Source organism: Chrysemys picta, chromosome 2, assembly GCF_011386835.1.
Source record: "Chrysemys picta bellii isolate R12L10 chromosome 2, ASM1138683v2, whole genome shotgun sequence".
In the NCBI taxonomy this organism is placed as follows: Eukaryota; Metazoa; Chordata; order Testudines; family Emydidae; genus Chrysemys; species Chrysemys picta.
In genome coordinates, this window is record NC_088792.1 from 90,935,776 (window position 1) to 90,955,756 (window position 19,981).

Sequence of the window (19,981 nt, forward strand, 5' to 3'; positions counted from 1 at the left end):
TGATTGAACAGTATTTGTCAAAACAAGAGAGTGACACATGTACATCTTTTCTTTGGTTTGAAAATCATTCACAAACTTTTCTTGCTTTCTGCCAGTGAGGTCAGAGCTATCTGAAGTGTCTGAATGAACAATACTCAGCCTCTGGGTTGCTCTTGCATTGTTTCATTTGACTATTTACAATGTGATTGATCACCTGGCACTTTTTAACGGGAGAGTAACAAATAGTTATTCTCCACAGTGCACAAGAAATAGTAGATAATAAAAAGTGAATACAGATTCATGAAGATTTTGGCATTTGCAAATACTTTCATGACCATACAGAGGTCATCTGAATATTCATGATTAATTAATAGCATGGGTCTGCAAACAGTAATGAATTGAACCTGAATCATTTATTTAGTAATATAGCTGCCTTTCTGGGGTTTTTTCATTATTTGACCAAGAGTTTTTTTTTTCTGGTAGATATTTATCTCAAGTGTGTAAACAATATGGCTTTCTAATAAAATAAGCAAGTCCTGACAGACATTCCTTTTTAAAAAGATAATTTTATAAAATACATATTTGTGTGTGTAGAATTAATATATGTTCCTGCATCAACTGTGTTATATTATTTATGTTAGTCACCTTTTCTTTTGAATTATAAAATTATCAGGACAATGTGCTTATTCAATAATTCATTCACATATATCCAATTAAGGGGACATATTTTATTTCAGGGAAATAGAAGACATAATTATTGTCATTCTTAACTTTTGCTGTAGTAGTTACAATAGGATTGTTATTCTTTTGAGTGTCAAAACCAGCTATCCTATTGTGTATAAAGGTGAAAACTGCATTTTCTCAGTGGATTTAACTGAGACATATACAGACGAGTAAAAGGTAACAGCAAGTTATGTATCCATTTATAAATGTTAATTAACAGTTATTAAAATCATTCCCATAGCAATAGGCCCAGATCCTCAGCTATATCACAACTCCATTTGGCACACCTGAGGGGGAGAGGAGTAAAGGTGGCTTACATTCACTTTTATACTTTCCTGATTCCTGGGGCTGCTGGGAACCTGTCTGACTTCTGGCATAATTTAGAGCAGCCTCCGGGCTGCTCTAAATTGTTTCCAGTTGCAATGACACCAAATAGGCTGTTCCACAGCCAGGGCCAGCTCTAGCGTTTTTGCCGCCCTAAGCAGCAAAAAATAAAAGAGCTGCGATCGCGATCAGTGGCAATTTGGCGGCAGGTCCTTCGCTCCAAGAGGGAGCGACGACCCCGCCGCCGAATTGCTGCCGAACGGCCAGACGTGCCGCCCCCCTCTTCATTGGCCACTCCAGGCACCTGCTTGCTATGATGGTGCCTGGGGCTGGCCCTGTCCACAGCTGTGACCGGTTGGAATGCAGCAGTATTCCAGCCATACCTCTTCTCTAGGATGTCCTTAACGTACACACTACACCAGATGGGGAAGGGGCTAGCCCAAGGTCATCTATGCTTGCTGTATCTTACTTAGGAGTCCACTACTCCAGAGGAATTCTCAGATAACCAGTTAAACCAGGAAAATCTTATTTCTATATTGGCATAGTGTGATATATGATTATAAACTATGGGCTAAATTTTGAAGTCAATGGAGTTAGTCTGCATTTACAGTGATGTAACTCAGAGCAGAGTTCAGCCAAATGAAAGTCAAAAAGATGGAGCTAAATGTAACCATGTTCTCTTGTGAGAAGCTTAAATTATCCATGATTTTTCTTGTAGAAATTTTGTGAGTTCAGGTAATTGGAACATGATATACCAACATAACAATTAAGTACTGCTAGACACTATTTGGGAAAGAGACAATTTTACCTGAAGATGCCCCAAAAAGTTTTGCCAAATGTTGCAGAGTATTTTTTCCCTGAATTTCTTATACTATAACTTTAGGACAAACTATTGGCTGTCTAGAATGCTCTGCACTGCATAAAGTGTTGAAGGGAAAAGATGATAGAAATTAGGTCCTTACCATCTGTTTTCTTTGATTCATTTCCCATACTAGACTGATCTTTCTCATCTGACTGGTTATTATCATCCTTTAATTCACCTGGAAATAAGAAGTGAAACATATTATAAGCATCTTTAATATAGGCTGTAGCTCAGTACTGCCTTTAATCCAATCAAATTAAAGTATTTGAGAAAGATTTGTCTTCATGGGAAATAGCACATATAGGAATTAGTTGATATTTCGGATTAGCACACTATTGTGATAAGTCACCAGATAAGATTTACACAACTCTAACAGAAAATTCAAACCTCACAAATAGCTTGTGGATTTCAAATAAATGTTGGTATCTCTTTAAGTAGAAAAAGGAAGTACAAATGTGAATCTACATGCATAACCCCTTTTGGCAATAACAGCTGTGTCTCACAATAAAATGTAGCATTGTCCTTGTTCCAAAATCAAGACCTCTAAAATTTGCACTTTTAAAGGGCAGTAGTTTTGAGAATGGCCATGGGACACTGTTTATACATGACATCCTCCCACAAACAAATCCCTGTCTAAAGGCGCCATCTTAAAATATCCCAAACTATACAATAAAATTTTATTTGACTTTTAGTTACTAACCACATCTACTTCTAGACCTGTTTTTACGGGATGATGCTTAAGGTTCATAGCGGTAAGTGGCTGGGTCCCCTATGTAGCTCTAGTCCAAGAAAGCAAGGCCTTAGGTGACTTAAAATGAAAATAGCAATTGGACCCCTGAGGTACATTCCTACTTTATGAAGCCTGGGAATGTGCACTGGGACCATCCTCAGTCTTCATTGCCAATTATCAGGTACTTCAATCACAAACTGGAGAGCATGGCAGAACTACCCAGACCAAACTCTTCCTCCTTCTCTTTGAACCAGACTATGTTTGTTGTCAAACTATTGGAAGTCAATATTTTAAAAGAGTCAGACTTTGTCAGGGCTCGTTCAGCTCCAGTGTCCAAACAGCAGTGACCAGAGATACGTCTCCCTAGTTGCTCAGTGAGGCAGTGCATGCACGGACAAATGGGGGAAGCAGGACCCTCTACACAAAGGAACAATAGTGGATCAGCATCCCATCAATCCCCCAGCCCACCCAAAGACCTCCAAAAGGCCAAACCTCAGATAGTCATACCTGGAGTGGCAAAATATTGTTTCCCTTTTCCAACCCAAAGTAGCATCCAAATTTAGGACCATGGGGATGTTCCAGTTGGGAGTATAAATTGGTGATAGTTAGGTATTTCTTTGGTGCAGTTTTGTTTATTTACAAAAAATGTGCAAAGCCCTGTCTCTCTGAATGCAGAAGGAATCAAATAGCATGAAACAGCTTCTTTTCCTCACAGAACTAGGAACACTCTTTTCAGCCTGCACCCCGACCCTTTCTGGGGTCAGACACAGTGCTTCCAGCTGCCGGCTGTCTGAATCTCTGTTTTTTGTCTGTTCTGCGCACACACGCACACACACACACACACACACACACAATACTCAGCAAAAGCTCCTGGGTGGGCTCACATACTCCTTTGGTCTTTGGTGGAGGCGTATCCTTGCCCTTATGTTAACTGAAGGTTGTGTTCACTCTTATCAATCTGAATAAGGTTTTAACTCAACCCACAACAAGGTTTCACCCAGTTCATCATAACACCCTCCAACACAGGTTTGCACATCATCCCAATGAGGCCTAACATGGTGACACCCAAAAACTCATGCCAAACACAAAGAAAAGAAATACTTTAACAAGTTACAAGTCATACAACTATACTTAACTATTTACATATACACAGTGTCTTTCTGTCAGGACAGTTTTAAATCACCTACATAAAAGAATTTTATTCCCACCCAAATCTCTTTGGGGCTTTTTTCTGTATTTCCTATCAGTGTCTAACAACCCCTGCCCATTCTGCTTTAAAATGGGGAATTCATCCCTGTGACAACTTTTTCAGTTTCAATTTCCAAAGCTATATTCTCAGATTCGGGGGGGGAAGCCTACCTGAAATTCTGTCCTTCAAACCACAAGCACTAGCATCTGTGTCCAATATGAAAAGGGTTTTGAAACATGGATAGACCAAGACAGAAGCAGCCCCCAGAGCTGTTTCCTACTCTGAAATGCTAAATCACACCCTGCTGACCAAGTTTCTCTTTCTTACTATTTACTGCTTGTCAGAAACATTCAGCACACAAACAAGGATCAGTTCTTGCTTCAGACCTGCAAGAGATTTGGCAGCTAAGATTCCCCCCAAGACCCTGCATCTGCAAACAGGTTTCAATCACTTTCCATCTTTCCCTTGCTGGAAAGCCACCTCAGCATGTAGTGGTTATAATACTTTCTACCCTGGGGGTAGGACAATTCATTCATTGCAAACGTAAGAACAAGAGAACATAAGAATGGCTATACTGGGTCAGATCAATGGTCCATCTAGCCCAGTAACCTGTCTTCTCCTCCCTGGACAAATGACCAGGGAGGAGTATAAAAATATTGCTCAGGCGTGCAGGAGTGAAATCAGGAAGGCCAAATCACACTTGGAGTTGCAGTTAGCAAGAGATGTTAAGAGTAACAAGAAGGGTTTCTTCAGGTATGTTAGCAACAAGAAGAAAATCAAGGAAAGTGTGGGCCCCTTACTGAATGAGGGAGGCAACCTAGTGACCGAGGATGTGGAAAAAGCTAATGTACTCAATGATTTTTTTGCCTCTGTCTTCACGCACAAGGTCAGCTCCCAGATTGCTGCACTGGGCAGTACAGCATGGGGAGAAGGTGACCAGCCCTCTGTGGAGAAAGAAGTGGTTCGGGACTATTTAGAAAAACTGGACGTGCACAAGTCCATGGGGCCGGATGCGCTGCATCCGAGGGTGCTAAAGGAGTTGGCGGGTGAGATTGCAGAGCCATTAGCCATTATTTTTGAAAACTCATGGCGATCGGGGGAGGTCCCAGATGACTGGAAAAAGGCTAATGTAGTGCCCATCTTTAAAAAAGGGAAGAAGGAGGATCCGGGGAACTACAGGCCAGTCAGCCTCACCTCAGTCCCTGGAAAAATTATGGAGCAGGTCCTCAAGGAATCAATTATGAAACATTTAGAGGAAAGGAAAGTGATCAGGAACAGTCAGCATGGATTCACAAAGGGGAAGTCGTGCCTGACTAACCTAATTGCCTTCTATGATGAGATAACTGGCTCTGTGGATGAGGGGAAAGCAGTGGATGTGTTATTTCTTGACTTTAGCAAAGCTTTTGATACTGTCTCCCACAGTATTCTTGCCACCAAGTTAAAGAAGTATGGGCTGGATGAATGGACTGTAAGGTGGATAGAAAGCTGGCTAGATCGTCGGGCTCAACGGGTAGTGATCAATGGCTCCATGTCTAGTTGGCAGCCGGTTTCAAGTGGAGTGCCCCAAGGGTCGGTCCTGGGGCCGGTTTTGTTTAATATCTTTATTAATGATCTGGAGGATGGTGTGGACTGCACTCTCAGCAAGTTTGCAGATGACACTAAACTAGGAGGCGTGGTAGATACACTAGAGGGTAGGGATCGGATACAGAGGGACCTAGACAAATTAGAGGATTGGGCAGAAAAAAACCTGATGAGGTTCAACAAGGACAAGTGCAGAGTCCTGCACTTAGGACGGAAGAATCCCATGCACTGCTACAGACTAGGGACCGAATGGCTAGGTAGCAGTTCTGCTGAAAAGGACCTAGGGGTCACAGTGGACGAGAAGCTGGATATGAGTCAACAGTGTGCTCTTGTTGCCAAGAAGGCTAACGGCATTTTGGGCTGTATAAGTAGGGGCATTGCCAGCAGATCGAGGAACGTGATCGTTCCCCTTTATTCGACATTGGTGAGGCCTCATCTGGAATACTGTGTCCAGTTTTGGGCCCCACACTACAAGAAGGATGTGGAAAAATTGGAAAGAGTCCAGCGGAGGGCAACAAAAATGATTAGGGGTCTGGAGCACATGACTTATGAGGAGAGGCTGAGAGAACTGGGATTGTTTAGTCTCCAGAAGAGAAGAATGAGGGGGGATTTGATAGCAGCCTTCAACTACCTGAAGGGGGGTTCCAAAGAGGATGGAGCTCGGCTGTTCTCAGTGGTGGCAGATGACAGAACAAGGAGCAATGGTCTCAAGTTGCGGTGGGGGATGTCCAGGTTGGATATCAGGAAAAACTATTTCACTAGGAGGGTGGTGAAACACTGGAATGCGTTACCTAGGGAGGTGGTGGAGTCTCCTTCCTTGGAGGTTTTTAAGGCCCGGCTTGACAAAGCCCTGGCTGGGATGATTTAGCTGGGAATTGGTCCTGCTTTGAGCAGGGGGTTGGACTAGATGACCTCTTGAGGTCCCTTCCAACTCTGATATTCTATGATTCTATGATTCTGACAGTGGCCAATATCAGATGCTTCAAAGGGAATGAACAGAACAGGGAAATTATCAAGTGATCCATCCCCAGTTGTTCAGTCCCAGTATCTGGCAGTAAGACACTTAGGGACACTCCAAGCATAGGGTTGTGTCCCTGATCATCTTGGCTAATAGCCATTGATGTACTTATCTAATTCTTTTTTGAACCCACTTATAGTTTTGACCTTCACAATATCCCCTGGCAATGAGTTCCACAGGTTGACTGGGCATTGTGTGAAGAAATACTTCCTTTTGTTGATTTTAAACTTGCTGCCTCATAATTTCATTAGATAACCCCTGGTTCTTGTGTTATGTGAAGGTGTAGATAACACTTTCCTATTCACTTTTTCCCCACCATTCATGATTTAATGGATCTCTATCCCATCCCCCCTTAGTCATCTCTTTTGCAAGCTGAATAGTCCCGGCCTTTTCAATCTCTCCTCATAAGGAAGCTGTTCCATATTACAATCATATTTATTGCCCTTCTCCGTACCTTTTCCATTTCTAATATATCTTTTTTGAGATGGTGCCACCAAAAAACTGCACACAGTATTCAAGGTGTGGGCGTACCATGAACACTAATTACCTACAAACCATTTGTCTCACCTAGGCCATATCTTTAAAGGGAATTTACATGGACTGAATTTGCAAGACACCTTTCCAGGTACGTATTACACAGTTACTAGCCATAAATGAAATCCAAGCCAATTAATAACTCATCCACTATTTCAGCCACCCAGACTTCTTGCTCAAATGCCAGAGTTCTAATCTTCAAACTCAGTTTTCAGCTGGGTGCCCTTGCCCCAGCCACTGTCTCCATTTGAGACCAGTTAGGCAATTCGGTTTTGGATCCCCTATTGCCTAGACTTGTGTCTGGTTTAATAACTTGTGTGTTTGAGACCAAGTGAATTATTCCTGTACACATCACGGCTCCTATTACTCCTTCAATAGCCAGACCCCCACTATTGTTGTTTAACTGCCCAGATCTAAACAAAAACGGTGGGGCCGATCCATGTATTGCCAAACTTTGCCCATTCAGGTTGGACATTCCTCCATTTTCTGAACTGGGAGAGAGGCTTTCACTAGATGCTTGCAACAATCTGTCTTGGCCTGCCTTAAATTTATTACAATCCTCCTTTTTGTGGCTAGTTTCTTCACAGTACCAGCACTTGACTGTTTTCTTTAATTTTTGCATTATTGCCAGTTTCCCTTTTTTTACAAAGAGAATTTATCATTTGTTCTAATCATTCAATAAGGTCATGAACCAAATTAGGATCCCCTCTTCCATCAGACATATTAGACACAGATCTCTACTTACAGGCCTCACAGAGATCAGCTTCCATCCTCCTCAATTAGTGGTTGCTTCCTCTTCTGGTGCACTGCTGCAAGGAAAGATTCAAGTTCTGTGGCAAATTCCACAGACTATTGAGTGTCTTTGGCCTCTTTTTGCTGCTTTTGATCTGCAAGTCCAAGCCCAGCTGAGCATCTACAAACTAGTCTATTGCCAATTTATCCTGGGTATGCCAGGAACACGAGCGTCCACAGGTCCTCTGCCAGTTCAGGTAAGGTTTCTTCTTTCTCTTTCCTTCTAACTCTTAGCTGTCCCCATGCCAGCTCAGATTGATGGCTAGCTCTAAACTGCATGTCAAAGGCTTGTGCAGGTCTGGATAATTCAATCTTTTTTCTGAGATAGGTTGTGCAGTACCCTAAGAGCTGGGCCACTCAAGCTGGCTACTAGAATCTACCTTTCTGTCCACCATCCCAGCCATTCATTTGAGCTATAATGTTGAATTGAGCCAAAATAAGCCTCCCAAGGAGTTTTCTACTCAGAAATAGTGGGCTTTTGCATTATTTGAGCTGGGACAGCCCAACCTTTCCCCTCTGGGCCTCTGTGGATTACAAATAGGGTAGGAAATGATGATAGATATCTCACCCAAGCTCTGACTGCCTCAATTCCTCATCCAGGCAGCTGCTTTCCACTGTGGTCAGTGACCCTTTGATTTCCTTCTGGAACTGAATTTTCAGCTTCTTGAATCCTTGCTGCAATTCATCTCAGTTAGCAGTTCCAAACCCACCAAAACCTGTTTGTCTCCTCTAATTCATGGAAAAACTTCTGGTCTATGGCAGTCCGACTGTTGCCCACCTTACCAATCTATTTTACCATGCCAGTCTGGGTGTGTTGCAGTTGGGCTTCCCAATCTGTCCAGGCACTTTGTAGTTGCTGTTCCAACAAGGATCTTATCTCAGAATGCAACTTCTCACTGGGCATTTTCTGGGAAACCTCCAATTCCTGATTTATAACTGGTTTTAAGTCTTCTCTTAACTCCTGTTGCAAAGTCTCCAGCTCTTGTTCTTTAGGTCTTGTTTTAATTCCTGCTGTCTGTTTTTGCTTTTGGCAAGTATCTTCATTATTTGTTTCATCTTGGTTCACCAGGTACATCAGGCTCACAATCTCTCTTCTTGGAAACTGGATCCCACCAGTGTTGCCCCTTTCCAATCTGAGTAACTAGTCAAAGCTTGAGGCCCTGGGGATGTCCCACATGGGAGTAGAAACTGGTGATAGTCAAATATTTCTTTGATGCAGATCTGTTTATAATTTAAAGAATCTGCAAAGTCCTGCATCTCTGAACGCAGAAGGAATCAAATAGCAGGAAACAGCTTCTTTTGCTCACAGCGCTAAGAACACTCCTTTCAGCCTGCACCACTAACCCAAATACTTCTCCTCAAATTTCTTCCAGAGCCAGAGTCACTGTGCTTTCAGCTGCTCCCACCAGCTGTGTCTCAAGTTTTTTGTCTGTTCTGACGCCTCCCCCCAACACGGGCCCCTACCAAAAACATTATTCAGCAAAAGATCCTGGGTGGATTCACATACTCCTTTGGTCTTAGGTGGGAACCTAACCTTACAGTTATGTTAATTGAAGGGTGAGTTCACACCTATCAATCAGAGTAGGGTTTTACCTGAACCAATAACAAGGTTTCACCCTGCTGACAACACCACTTATGGAAAAGTGGGACTTTCTCTGGCCATCTGTTAGTCCTAGATTAGATGACCTCAGGCTGCAGGCTCTTTACAATGATGAAAGCATCACATCATACAATCTCTTGGGGCACCAGGCATGGGCTTGCTGTGCCAGCCCTGCATCCCAAGTACCCTCCATCATCAGGACTCCAATGGAACGAACTATGATTTAGAGCTGTCCTCCCATGCTGGAACCTCTATGGGAGAGAAGACGAGCAAACGCTAGCTATCCTCCCGCAGGAGGTGAATCCTGGGCACTGCAGAATACTCTGCTGGTGCAAGAAGTGAGCCCAGCCTCAGTTAAAAGTGGGTTTAAAAACAAAAACAAGCAAACAAAACCTCCCGCAGGAGCCCAGTCAAAGCAGGATTAACCACAGATCCTTATTACAAGAGTAATACAATGACAGCAAAGCAGAACTTCACTAAATCACATTAATGACTGGGAAACCCATTGCAGGTGATCAAATTTAGCAAATTATTCAGATGCATCAGTGGAAGAAAGAAAATACAAATATTCCCAGCTTCCACAATCAACACTCAGTCTGGCACTAATTCCAGGCCAAAAGACCCTCATTTTTTTTTCATTTAAATCACAAGCGCCTTTCTCTGTGCTGATGAAGGGTAGGTTAAAAACAAAAATATTCTTGAACTGTGAAATGAAGACTCATATTCTATGGCTATATCAAGCTGTGATCCTCATTCCAAGCATTATGTGTACACACACACACACACACACACAGAGCCTGATCCAAAAGCCAGGGCCATCCCTAGCCATTTTGGTGCCCTACGCAGCCCCCCCGCGGGGAGGCTGTGTGGGGCCCCAGGCCTCCATGGGGGTGGGAGTGCCAGGGGGGAAACTGCCACCCAGCACAAGCCGGCAAAGCAGGTTGGAGCCGGTCTCTCCACTTCCTACCGCCCAGTGATTGCAGGGCAGCCAGGCCGACCCCGCACTCACGGGGCGGCGGGAAGTGGAGTGACCTAGCCCCAGCCCACTCCACCCTGCTCCCCTGGCTCCCAGCCTTGGGGGAGCAGGGGGAAACCGCCCCCCAGCACTCACTGGAGGCATGGCTGGGAGCCGGCGGAGCGGAGCACGCTGGGGCTGGGTAGCTCCACATACTGCCACCGGTGAGTGCAGGGTGCCTGACCCCTGCTGCAGTCCACAGGGGAGTGGGGGCGGGGTTGGGGCGGAGCAGGGGTGGGAAGAGGTGGGGCTGGGAGCCATGAGGAAGAGGCGGAGCAGGGGCTGGAGCAGCACTCAGCTGCATACTTTGCGTATGGGTAAGGACGGCCCTGCCAAAAGCCCACTGAAATCAACAAAAAGACACATATACCCCCACTGATTTCAATGGGCTTTAGATCAGGCTCACAGGGCTCAACTGTGTCTTACTGGAGCCAGTGTGGAAGAGCCAAAGTGAGTGCTAGGGTTGCAATTGTGGACGGTAGCAGGATGCGGGAGCAGGGCAGGCCACTTTAGCTTCTAGCTCCTCTTTGCCAAACCATTTAAAGGCCAATCACAATCCAGTCCACAGTGGGTGCAGTTCAAATCTTGATACTTACACTGTGTAGATTTACTGTAGCGCAATATTAATTGTATTTAGAATGGCAGATCCCATAAATACCATGTGTGACAGGGTGAGTACCCCACACAGGCTCTGAATGGGTTAATATGATTGGAGAGGACAATTAACATACCAGGCTTGGCTGCCTTGGGGCAAGGGCCAGGCTTAACTGTGGATGAAGCCCAGCTGGGGAGAGGACTATAATCAGAGGAAGTTGAGAGCAGGAGGTGGCTGCAAGGAGGAGAGGAAGGAACTCTGCAATCCCTCTCTTTGGGACTAGAGAGGTTGTGAGGAGAAAGCCCAGAGGGAGAGTAAACCTGGGGATCCTAGCCTGAGTAGAGAAGGCTGGCAAGCCAGAAGAGGTGTGGCACAGGCTCTGGAGGTGCACACTGAAAGCAGGGCAGGATTTGGACGTCCAGGGGGAGAACTCGGGGGGGTGTTCAGTTAAGGAACAAAGCAGGGGAACTGGAGGTGTACAAAGAAAGGAAAGGTCAAGCCTGAGAAGTTAGTATTTTCAGTTTGGGATTTTGTTGGGGGATTCTCGGGGAGAGCTCTGGGACACCTGCCCCTGAAATAAGGGTTAGCCTAGGGAGGCTGTGGGGAGAACGTCTGAGAAAGGCCATGGTAGGAAGAAGCGCAGGGAAGCAGCAGCAAGCAGTTGGACTGAGCAGACCTTGGCTGCTAGTTATATGGTCTCTGGCCTGGCACCTGGTGTACTGAGAGGCCCCAGGTTCCCCTACCAGCCACTGACAGAGTGGTGTGAGACCGGAAAAGGGGACAAGGATGTCAAAGAGCCCTGAGAACCACATGGCCCAGTGTTGGGACTGAAGCTCTGATACAAGGTCTTGGACATCGGTTTGTTGGACTTCTTGTAAGCCTAAAAGGGCTAGACTTAAATGATGACATGGCCGGAAGGTCAACTCACAGGAAGAAGTAGACCACTGGATGACCAAAACAGCCATTGGCAGTGGCTGCCAGAGAGGCTATGACACACATGGACATGAGGAGGCACCCCAACAGTGAGGCCAGCCTTCTATCATAGAATACAGGGTTGGAAGGGACCTCAGGAGATCATCTTGTCTACCCCCCCCCCACTCAAAGCAGGACAAATCCCCAGATAGATTTTTGCCCCAGATCCCTAAATGGCCCCCTCAAGGATTGAACTCACAACCCTGGGTTTAGCAAGCCAATGCTCAAACCACTGAGCTATCCCTCCCCCCTATATCATGACACAGTTAACTACTATGTTAAATATCAAGAAGATTTTAACAGTATCTACTCTACTAATGAATAGGCGGGCATTACTTGTTTGGGAAATGTAGAGGGAGAATCTGAAAAATCATCTGTCTCCAGTACTTCTGAAAATCATGTTCCCCATCGCCATTGCTTTCAGAAACTCCCAATAATATGAGGGTTCTTCTTGTAAGATGTTGCATGCCCTCACAACTGCTCAGTGACTGAAGGATCACGCCCATAATTCTTTATTTGAGGTTTCTCCCCTCCCCCCAACCACAGTATCACTTTTGATTTCTCAGTTCATTGCATTCTTGAATATTAAACCCTTTAATCTTTATCTCTTTGCCTCCTTAAGGCCTCAGTTCAACAAAGTATTTAAGCATGTGCTTAAGTCCATCCCTATTCAGCAAAGCACTAAAACGTATGCTTACATCACATTAAAGTCAATAGGATCTAAGCTCATGCCTAAAGATGAGCACTTTGATTAAGAGGGATGGGCGGCTGAATCGAGGCATCAGAGATTAAACTTTCCAAGTTTTATAAATAATGGCCATGGGGATTTGGGGGGAGATGGAGGGGGAGAAGGAGAGAGAGAGAAAGACAGGGTCTGCCTATGTGGAGCTCAATGAAGGGCTGGGACCTTCTCATTGCAAGACTGGGACCTGTCATCAAAGAAGAATGCCCAGGTTCCAATGGATATGTGCACCACCCTCACAAAATTGACATTAAAATTTACCAGTCAAAACACAAATGTCTACTCACATGCCCTTTATCATGATGATTGATAATGAGAAACTAATGATACTTTACTTGCCCACTGAAAAATAAAAATGACTTGCCCCAACTGTGTGTACGAAAGGATGATGAATGCCCAAATTAATATTCTTTCATCGTGCGCTCGCTTCGTGAGAAGCCACCAAGGGTCTGACTGACACAGATTTCAAACTAATGTGAGGAGACAATTTTTGAACTTTCGCTGAATATAATTTATTATGAAAAGGGGAAGTTATGAATATTATAATAGCTGGCCTACCATATCACTGCAGAATGGTAATGATCATTATCTTCTTGAAAGGAATTACCAAACAATCAAGATAATCAGGAGAATACTTTACAAGAAAATATTACCATATAGGCATAGCATAAAGGAAGCAGTATTGAACCCAAGGAGACGGATGTTATGTTTCATGAGTCCGAAAGGCCCTACAGTAATTATAACTCAAAAGTCTTTTCCAATAAATTAGAGCACAATTTCTTTTCTTGAGCAAGATACTAATTTTCAGAAATCATCCTTTTAAAGCATTTTTTGACACTTACAGAATGACCCAATGGGGGAGAGAGCAGCAAAAGGCAGTTACCAAAGCAATAAAGTGCATGTCACCCCCATATCATTTGAGAAGTATGTAAAACAGAAGGCTTCAGTAAAGTGTCTTTATCTGGTGCGGTTTAATGGGATTTCACATGTCCTTTCTGTGCTCATTCCCATGCATTCAAATAATGTTGGGGGGCTTTCAACCACAACATAGGAAAAATCCTATGCATTGTAGAAAGCTCCAACTCTACTCCCAACATTTCTCCCAAGGATAACAGCTACATATGTAAAAGGAATATCTAGTTTAGTTGTAGGTGGAGTGGGTTGCCAAGTGAGATGCACACACCCTTTGTATGTGGCATGCTCTATGCTAATCAACAGCTCCTGATCTCTCTAAGGAGAGGGCAGGGGGAAGGGGTAAAAGGGGAGAACATCACTAGCTAGCCATTGAAGTCGTATTTGTGCTCTGTCCTGGAAGTTAAGATCTGCTGAGCTACCTAAACTGACAGTCCCTAGGTTTGTAATTCTCAGGCTGGGCTTTCTCAGTGGAAGGCCCTTAGCTAGAGTTTGTTTACTCACTCTAGCCTGAGTTTTGATTCCTTTTCAAGGCACACTGCAAGCCTATCTATTCACTCAGAGCATGTCAACACTGCAGCTGGGAATGTGCATCCCGTGCATCCCAGCCTGGGCAGACAGATACGCGCTAGCTCTGCTTGAGCAAGCATGCTAAAAATAGCAGTGTGGACATTGCAGCACAGGCAGTAGTATGGGCCACCTGTGTTCAGACCCAGGCCCGCTCCCAGCTGCAGTGTAAACATATCCTTGGGCTTTTCCTGAGAGGGTTGTTGAGAGTGGTTTGGGAGTAGTTAGCTAGGCGACATTGACTCAGTTGGTGAATGGTGGTATATGGCTTTATTGCCGTTTTCTCTATTTCTGCCTTGTTAACAGGCATATATTTATAAAATGAGAAGGTAATTTGCTTAGAACACTTTTAAGATCTCCACTAGTTTCTCGCACAATATTTTAGGTTATATCAATTCAGGGATTTGTTTGTCCCTTAGTTCAAACTAACTTGCTGAATATATTCTCTCATATTCATGCTCAAGCCCTGTCCCTCTGCATTTCTTGCTCTGGAAAGTCCCCCTTTAAGAGAAATAGCACAGCTCAGAGGCAACTGAGAATAGCCTTATGATGTAGCTGATAATTAAAAAAAATACAAAACAATGGAATGTAATTTTCAGAAAAAAACTCTCTCATCTTGGGGGAGATGTGGGGGAGATGGTCAAAAAAAAATGTTTTTAACCAGGTCTATAGCTGGTTTAAAAAAATGGGATGAAACGTCCCAAAAAAGTACTATTTTTAAAAACACAATTCAATATTTCTACCAAAAAATGTTGCCAAAAGATTGAATTTCTGAGAATTTTGACTAGCTGCAGCTATTATCATGATATGTTCCTTTTCTTTTCCCTACTCTTTCTATATTTGTCTTTCTAGGCTGTAAGTTCTGGACCATGCCTTCCTTCCTTCCTGCTTGTACAGCGCCTAGCACTGATTCAATGAGGGGATATAGCAAACAGGGCCTGTATTTTTCATAAAGAACAGCATAACAAAGGAAACAAGTCATATGTAAATTTAAAGCTCAAAAACTAAAGGGCCAGATCCTTTGCTTCTCCTGAAGTCCATCTGCATCACTGGAGCAGTGGAAAGGGACCTTAAACCAGCCCTGCAGCAGTTCATGAGCTATCTTTGATTCCCTCTTCCTCAGTACAATAAGCATGCAGTCAGTGAAGCTGAGGATTTCTCCAGACCATCTGTTTCAGCTTCCAGAGCGCAGTGTACCTGATAGTTGCATTTTGATGTGGAGGCAAACCTCACCTTTATAGCCAAAGGTGCAGCTAGTTCTCAACCTTTTTATTTCTGAGGCCCCGCAACATGTTATATAAACTCCACAGCCCACTTGTGCCACAACAACTAGTTTTCTGCATATAAAAGCCAGGGCCAGCGCATTAGGGGGTAGCAAGCAAGACAATTGTCTGGGGCCCCATGCCACAGGGGCCCCCACAAAGCTAAGTTGCTCAGGCTCTCAGGCTTTGGCTTCAGCCCTGGGTGGTGGGGCTCAGGACCCCGGGCTTCAGCTCCAGGGGGTGGGGCTTCGGCTTTCTGCCCTGGGCCCCAGAGAGTCTAACACTGGCCCTGCTTGGTGGACCCCCCTGAAACCTGCCCGTGGCATCCTAGAGGGCCTCGGACCCCTGGTTGAGAACCACTGAGCTAGAGCATACAAGGGATTGGGTAATTTTTGATGCAGGACTTGTAGAGTCCAGCTCCAAGGAGTTCCAAGAAAACTTCCCCCTGTGAAGGAAGCAATCTAGGGCAATGGAGGCTACGCCAACTGTTAAACGAGAGTAGTCTGCATGGAACTGCTCCAGGACCCTTTTCCTTCCTTCACATATCTCCCCAATATCTCGCTGAGCTATTTGGGCTTGGGACTGGATTCACCCCTTAATGAAACAATGAAAGGACTTACCATTTTGGACATGCTGTTTCTCCTCTCCTGTTGCTTGGTGAGACTCACTGCCCTTGTCCGCTCTAGACTGTTTTCTCCCTTGAGAGGCTTCGAGTTTGTTCACACCACTTTGCTGAGTCCCATTTACATGACCTTTGCTAGATTCTGTGCTCTTACTTTCCCCAGGATTTGGTTCTTTGCTGTTTTCTGACGTGGCTGTCGTGGTATCCTCGGCTGGACTTTTCTCCTCATTTTCTTCTGTTTTCTTTTCCTCTGTTCCCTGATGAGCATTTTCCTCAGCTTCTTTCTTAGCTTTTTCTTCTGCATCCTCAGCAAAGGGAGAACCAAAACGAAGGGGGGGGAAATCAAGACCATTAGCAGCTTTGCCAGAGTGATACCGTACACACATTTAATCCAATTTCAGCCATGTCCTCTCAAATGATCTTAACTTAGATAAATGTGGAAATTAACATGACAAAAAAAAGACACAAAAACAAAACATTTAGGGTGAGACCTGCAAGGCACTCAGCATTGGCCTAGCTGTATTCCTATTAAAGTCAATATTTGTTGTCACTTTTGAAAACCCCACCACTAATGCAATTGTAAATATGGACCCCAAATATTTTATAACTATGTATTTTAAAAAGCAAATTAAGGGAAGAACAGTTCAGCCATCCATGTAAAGAGAAGGGGATTTCAGTCTCTCTCTGCTGGCTTCTTACGCTCTTCTTTTCCTCTCACTCTTACCCAAGTTTTCCTTCCTTTCCTTTTGGTCTAATGCTCTGGCTACTAATATTTTACATGTATACAGTGCCCCTCCATCCTGAATGATCCTAAATTGCTTCACAAAATTGCAATGATATACAGACTACAAATGCACCACAGATGTGCAGCCACCTCTGGGGTGGAATTTGCCTAGGAACACCAGAAACTAGTTTAGGTCAGAAAGAGAACAGAGGATCTAAGCGGAAGTGAAAGGCAGATAAATTCAGCCCCTTTATCCTCTCTCCCATAAATCTGCCATTGGGGGCATGTCACATAAGAAACGTGACCATGTAATTCATAGATTCATAGATTCTAGGACTGGAAGGGACCTCGAGAGGTCATCGAGTCCAGTCCCCTGCCCACATGGCAGGACCAAATACTGTCTAGACCATCTCTGATAGACATTTATCTAACCTACTCTTAAATATCTCCAGAGATGGAGATTCCACAACCTCCCCAGGCAATTTATTCCAGTGTTTAACCACCCTGACCGTTAGGAACTTTTTCCTAATGTCCAACCTAGACCTCCCTTGCTGCAGTTTAAACCCATTGCTTCTTGTTCTATCCTTAGAGGCTAAGGTGAACAAGTTTTCTCCCTCCTCCTTATGACACCCTTTTAAATACCTGAAAACTGCTATCATGTCCCCTCTCAGTCTTCTCTTTTCCAAACTAAACAAACCCAATTCTTTCAGCCTTCCTTCATAGGTCATGTTCTCAAGACCTTTAATCATTCTTGTTGCTCTTCTCTGGACCCTTTCCAATTTCTCCACATCTTTTTTAAAATGCGGTGCCCAGAACTGGACACAATACTCCAGCTGAGGCCTAACCAGAGCAGAGTAGAGCGGAAAAATGACTTCTTGTGTCTTGCTCACAACACACCTGTTAATACATCCCAGAATCATGTTTGCTTTTTTTGCAACAGCATCACACTGTTGACTCATATTTAGCTTGTGAACTCAGCTGGCCTCTTCCTACCTCAGCTTCCCACTAAGTCAGCCATCTCCACTATTGGTCTTTTTCTTTCCCAGGGACAGGATGCCTGTCAGCAGAATTGTGTACTTTTAGGCCTGAGTACCTCTATCATTGGGCTACCTGTTTTGGCCATAGGGACTTGTTTATGAGTTTTAAAACAATGGAAGTACAGGAAGGGCAGTTAAGCATGGAAACAATCAGCCCTGAGCAATAATAGTATTTCAGATTATGCATGTAAAAGAAAGTTAATAAAGAGCAGTAACTTCCTGTTTTAAAAGTAGTCTGTGTTCATGTCCAGCAAACTGAACCTTGGGTTCTGCTGTGACAGCAAATACTTAGAACCAGTGATATCATTTTCCTGTCTCTTAGGCAGTTCTCAAACTACGCTAATTCTGACTAGTACCACAAAAATACAGAACTCTGGCTCCTTTGGACTGCTGAACAACGCCTACAAAGTGCTAAGCATCTTCAGTTTAAATCCAATTGCAGTCAATGGGAGTTGAAGAGTCTCTACATCTATGCAGAAGGTGCTCTGTATCTTGCAGGATCAGACCCTAAGCAAGGGAGTACGAATTACAAAGTGTTTATTAAACATCTTCGCACATGTAACAAAAATTATTTTGACAACTGAATCAGAGCAATTTTCTCCAGAAAATCTACCAAAAAGAGGAACAAAACAGAAGGGGAAAAAATGTCATTTTTATAAGAAGCATCAATCTGTATTTCCTTGCCAGCAGCTGACAAAAATTAATTAATTTTTAAATTAATAAATTATGGATCACATGAAAATATAATTAAATTAGATATGAGCCTCCCACACTTTATTAATCATTTCTGCAATAATCTAGTTTCCATAGATGGCTCAGTATGCACACTGATATTATGCCTTAGGAGGTATGATACAGTGAAGGCTTCCCAGATACCTCCCCTGGTTTTGGACTCTCTGAAAAATTTGCTAACACTTTGCAACCTAATCACAGGAGATAGACAAAACTCAGTTAAAAACTGCAGGGAACATTAATTCATATAGAGATTTATTATGATACTGCTAGAAATTTGCCTGATATTAAAATTAGTGTCACAACATGCTTGCTCTGTACAGTGCTTTTATACCTTGGGGCAGATGTTTATTCTGGTTCTTAACTTATAATTATTTAATAATGAGCTTTTAAGTAGGAGGAGCTGAGCAACAAACTCACTTATTTTGCCTACACAGTCCAAGACATTTTCCAAAAATACTATACTCAGTATAAAAACACCACACCAAGTTTCTATTGATAATATCCTTACAAAAGACACTATAGTATTCTACAGAAATGGTACAAATCAATTTCCTCTTTGCTTCTGATCCTAAATTGCTGTGTAATGTTGCTGTGCACTAATAAATAGCTGTTATGTGCTGCACCCTGACTGTGACTGCATTCCTATTAATTACTTTATACATTATTATTGTTTTTAAATGTATTTGCAGTTTAATTATGTCTAGAAGCCTCAACAGAGACTGAAGTTCCATTGTGGTAGGCCCTCTACAAACATACTGAGCAATGGTCTCCATCCAAAGAGCTTATCAGATGAATAGATAAGTGTCAGGAAACAGAGGCATATAGAGGTAAAATGATGTGCCCAAGGTAAAAAAAACAGGCCAGTGGCAGAACCAGGAATAGAAGCCAGGTCTCCGAATTCCCAGTCCAGTGCCTCACTTTCTAGATCCCATTGCGCAGCCAATCCAGTGACAAGTCCTGTGTTTGTAAAGGTCTTTAGAATGAAAAGTTTTATATAAATGTGGTTATTACTAAACACACCCAGAAATGTATGAAGATTTAAAAACTGATGAGCAGAGACAAACCAGAACCTAACTAATGGTGCACGTGTCCATTTGAATCATGTGACTTCTTATGTATGTTTCAGTAAAAATCCTTGCTCAAAACACTCACTGCAAATGGGTAGAAAACAAAGTTGAATCCTCAGGACCCATTGGGGTCCATATTATGCATTTGTTTGTAGGCAATCTGTAAAGTATGTATTATTAAGTTCCCTGATGGTCTCCCCTGCATACAGGATTTAGATAGTGTGGGTGTGCACTTTAGATAAACAAACAGTATATACACTATAATGATGACAATCTCATGAACAGCAGTCACGTGTTAAAGCAAAATAGATTGGCCACATACATTCAACAGTCATATACCAAAAACCATCTGGCCATGTTAATGACTATAGTCATTTGGTAAACTTTCATTTGTTTTCA

The 19,981-nt window shown here is 43.4% G+C and overlaps 1 protein-coding gene across 17 annotated transcripts in view; it reads right to left on the reverse strand.

Moving 5' to 3' along the window:
- Positions 1 to 19,981, reverse strand: part of PDE1C (phosphodiesterase 1C) — a 427,680-nt gene that overhangs the window by 52,704 nt on the left and 354,995 nt on the right. For 12 of the 17 annotated variants that reach the window (XR_010598393.1, XR_010598395.1, XM_005302723.5 and 9 more), the window contains 2 exons: positions 16,018 to 16,317; positions 1,989 to 2,066 (listed from right to left, as the gene is read on the reverse strand). Coding sequence is in view for 14 of the 17 variants with exons in the window: in XM_005302723.5 (XP_005302780.1) it covers positions 1,989 to 2,066; positions 16,018 to 16,317 (378 nt within the window). In the remaining 3 variants the exon portion in view is untranslated. The remainder of the gene's footprint in view (positions 1 to 1,988; positions 2,067 to 16,017; positions 16,318 to 19,981) is intronic. The other 5 variants (XR_010598394.1, XM_065583732.1, XM_042860329.2 and 2 more) reach the window with 1 other exon arrangement.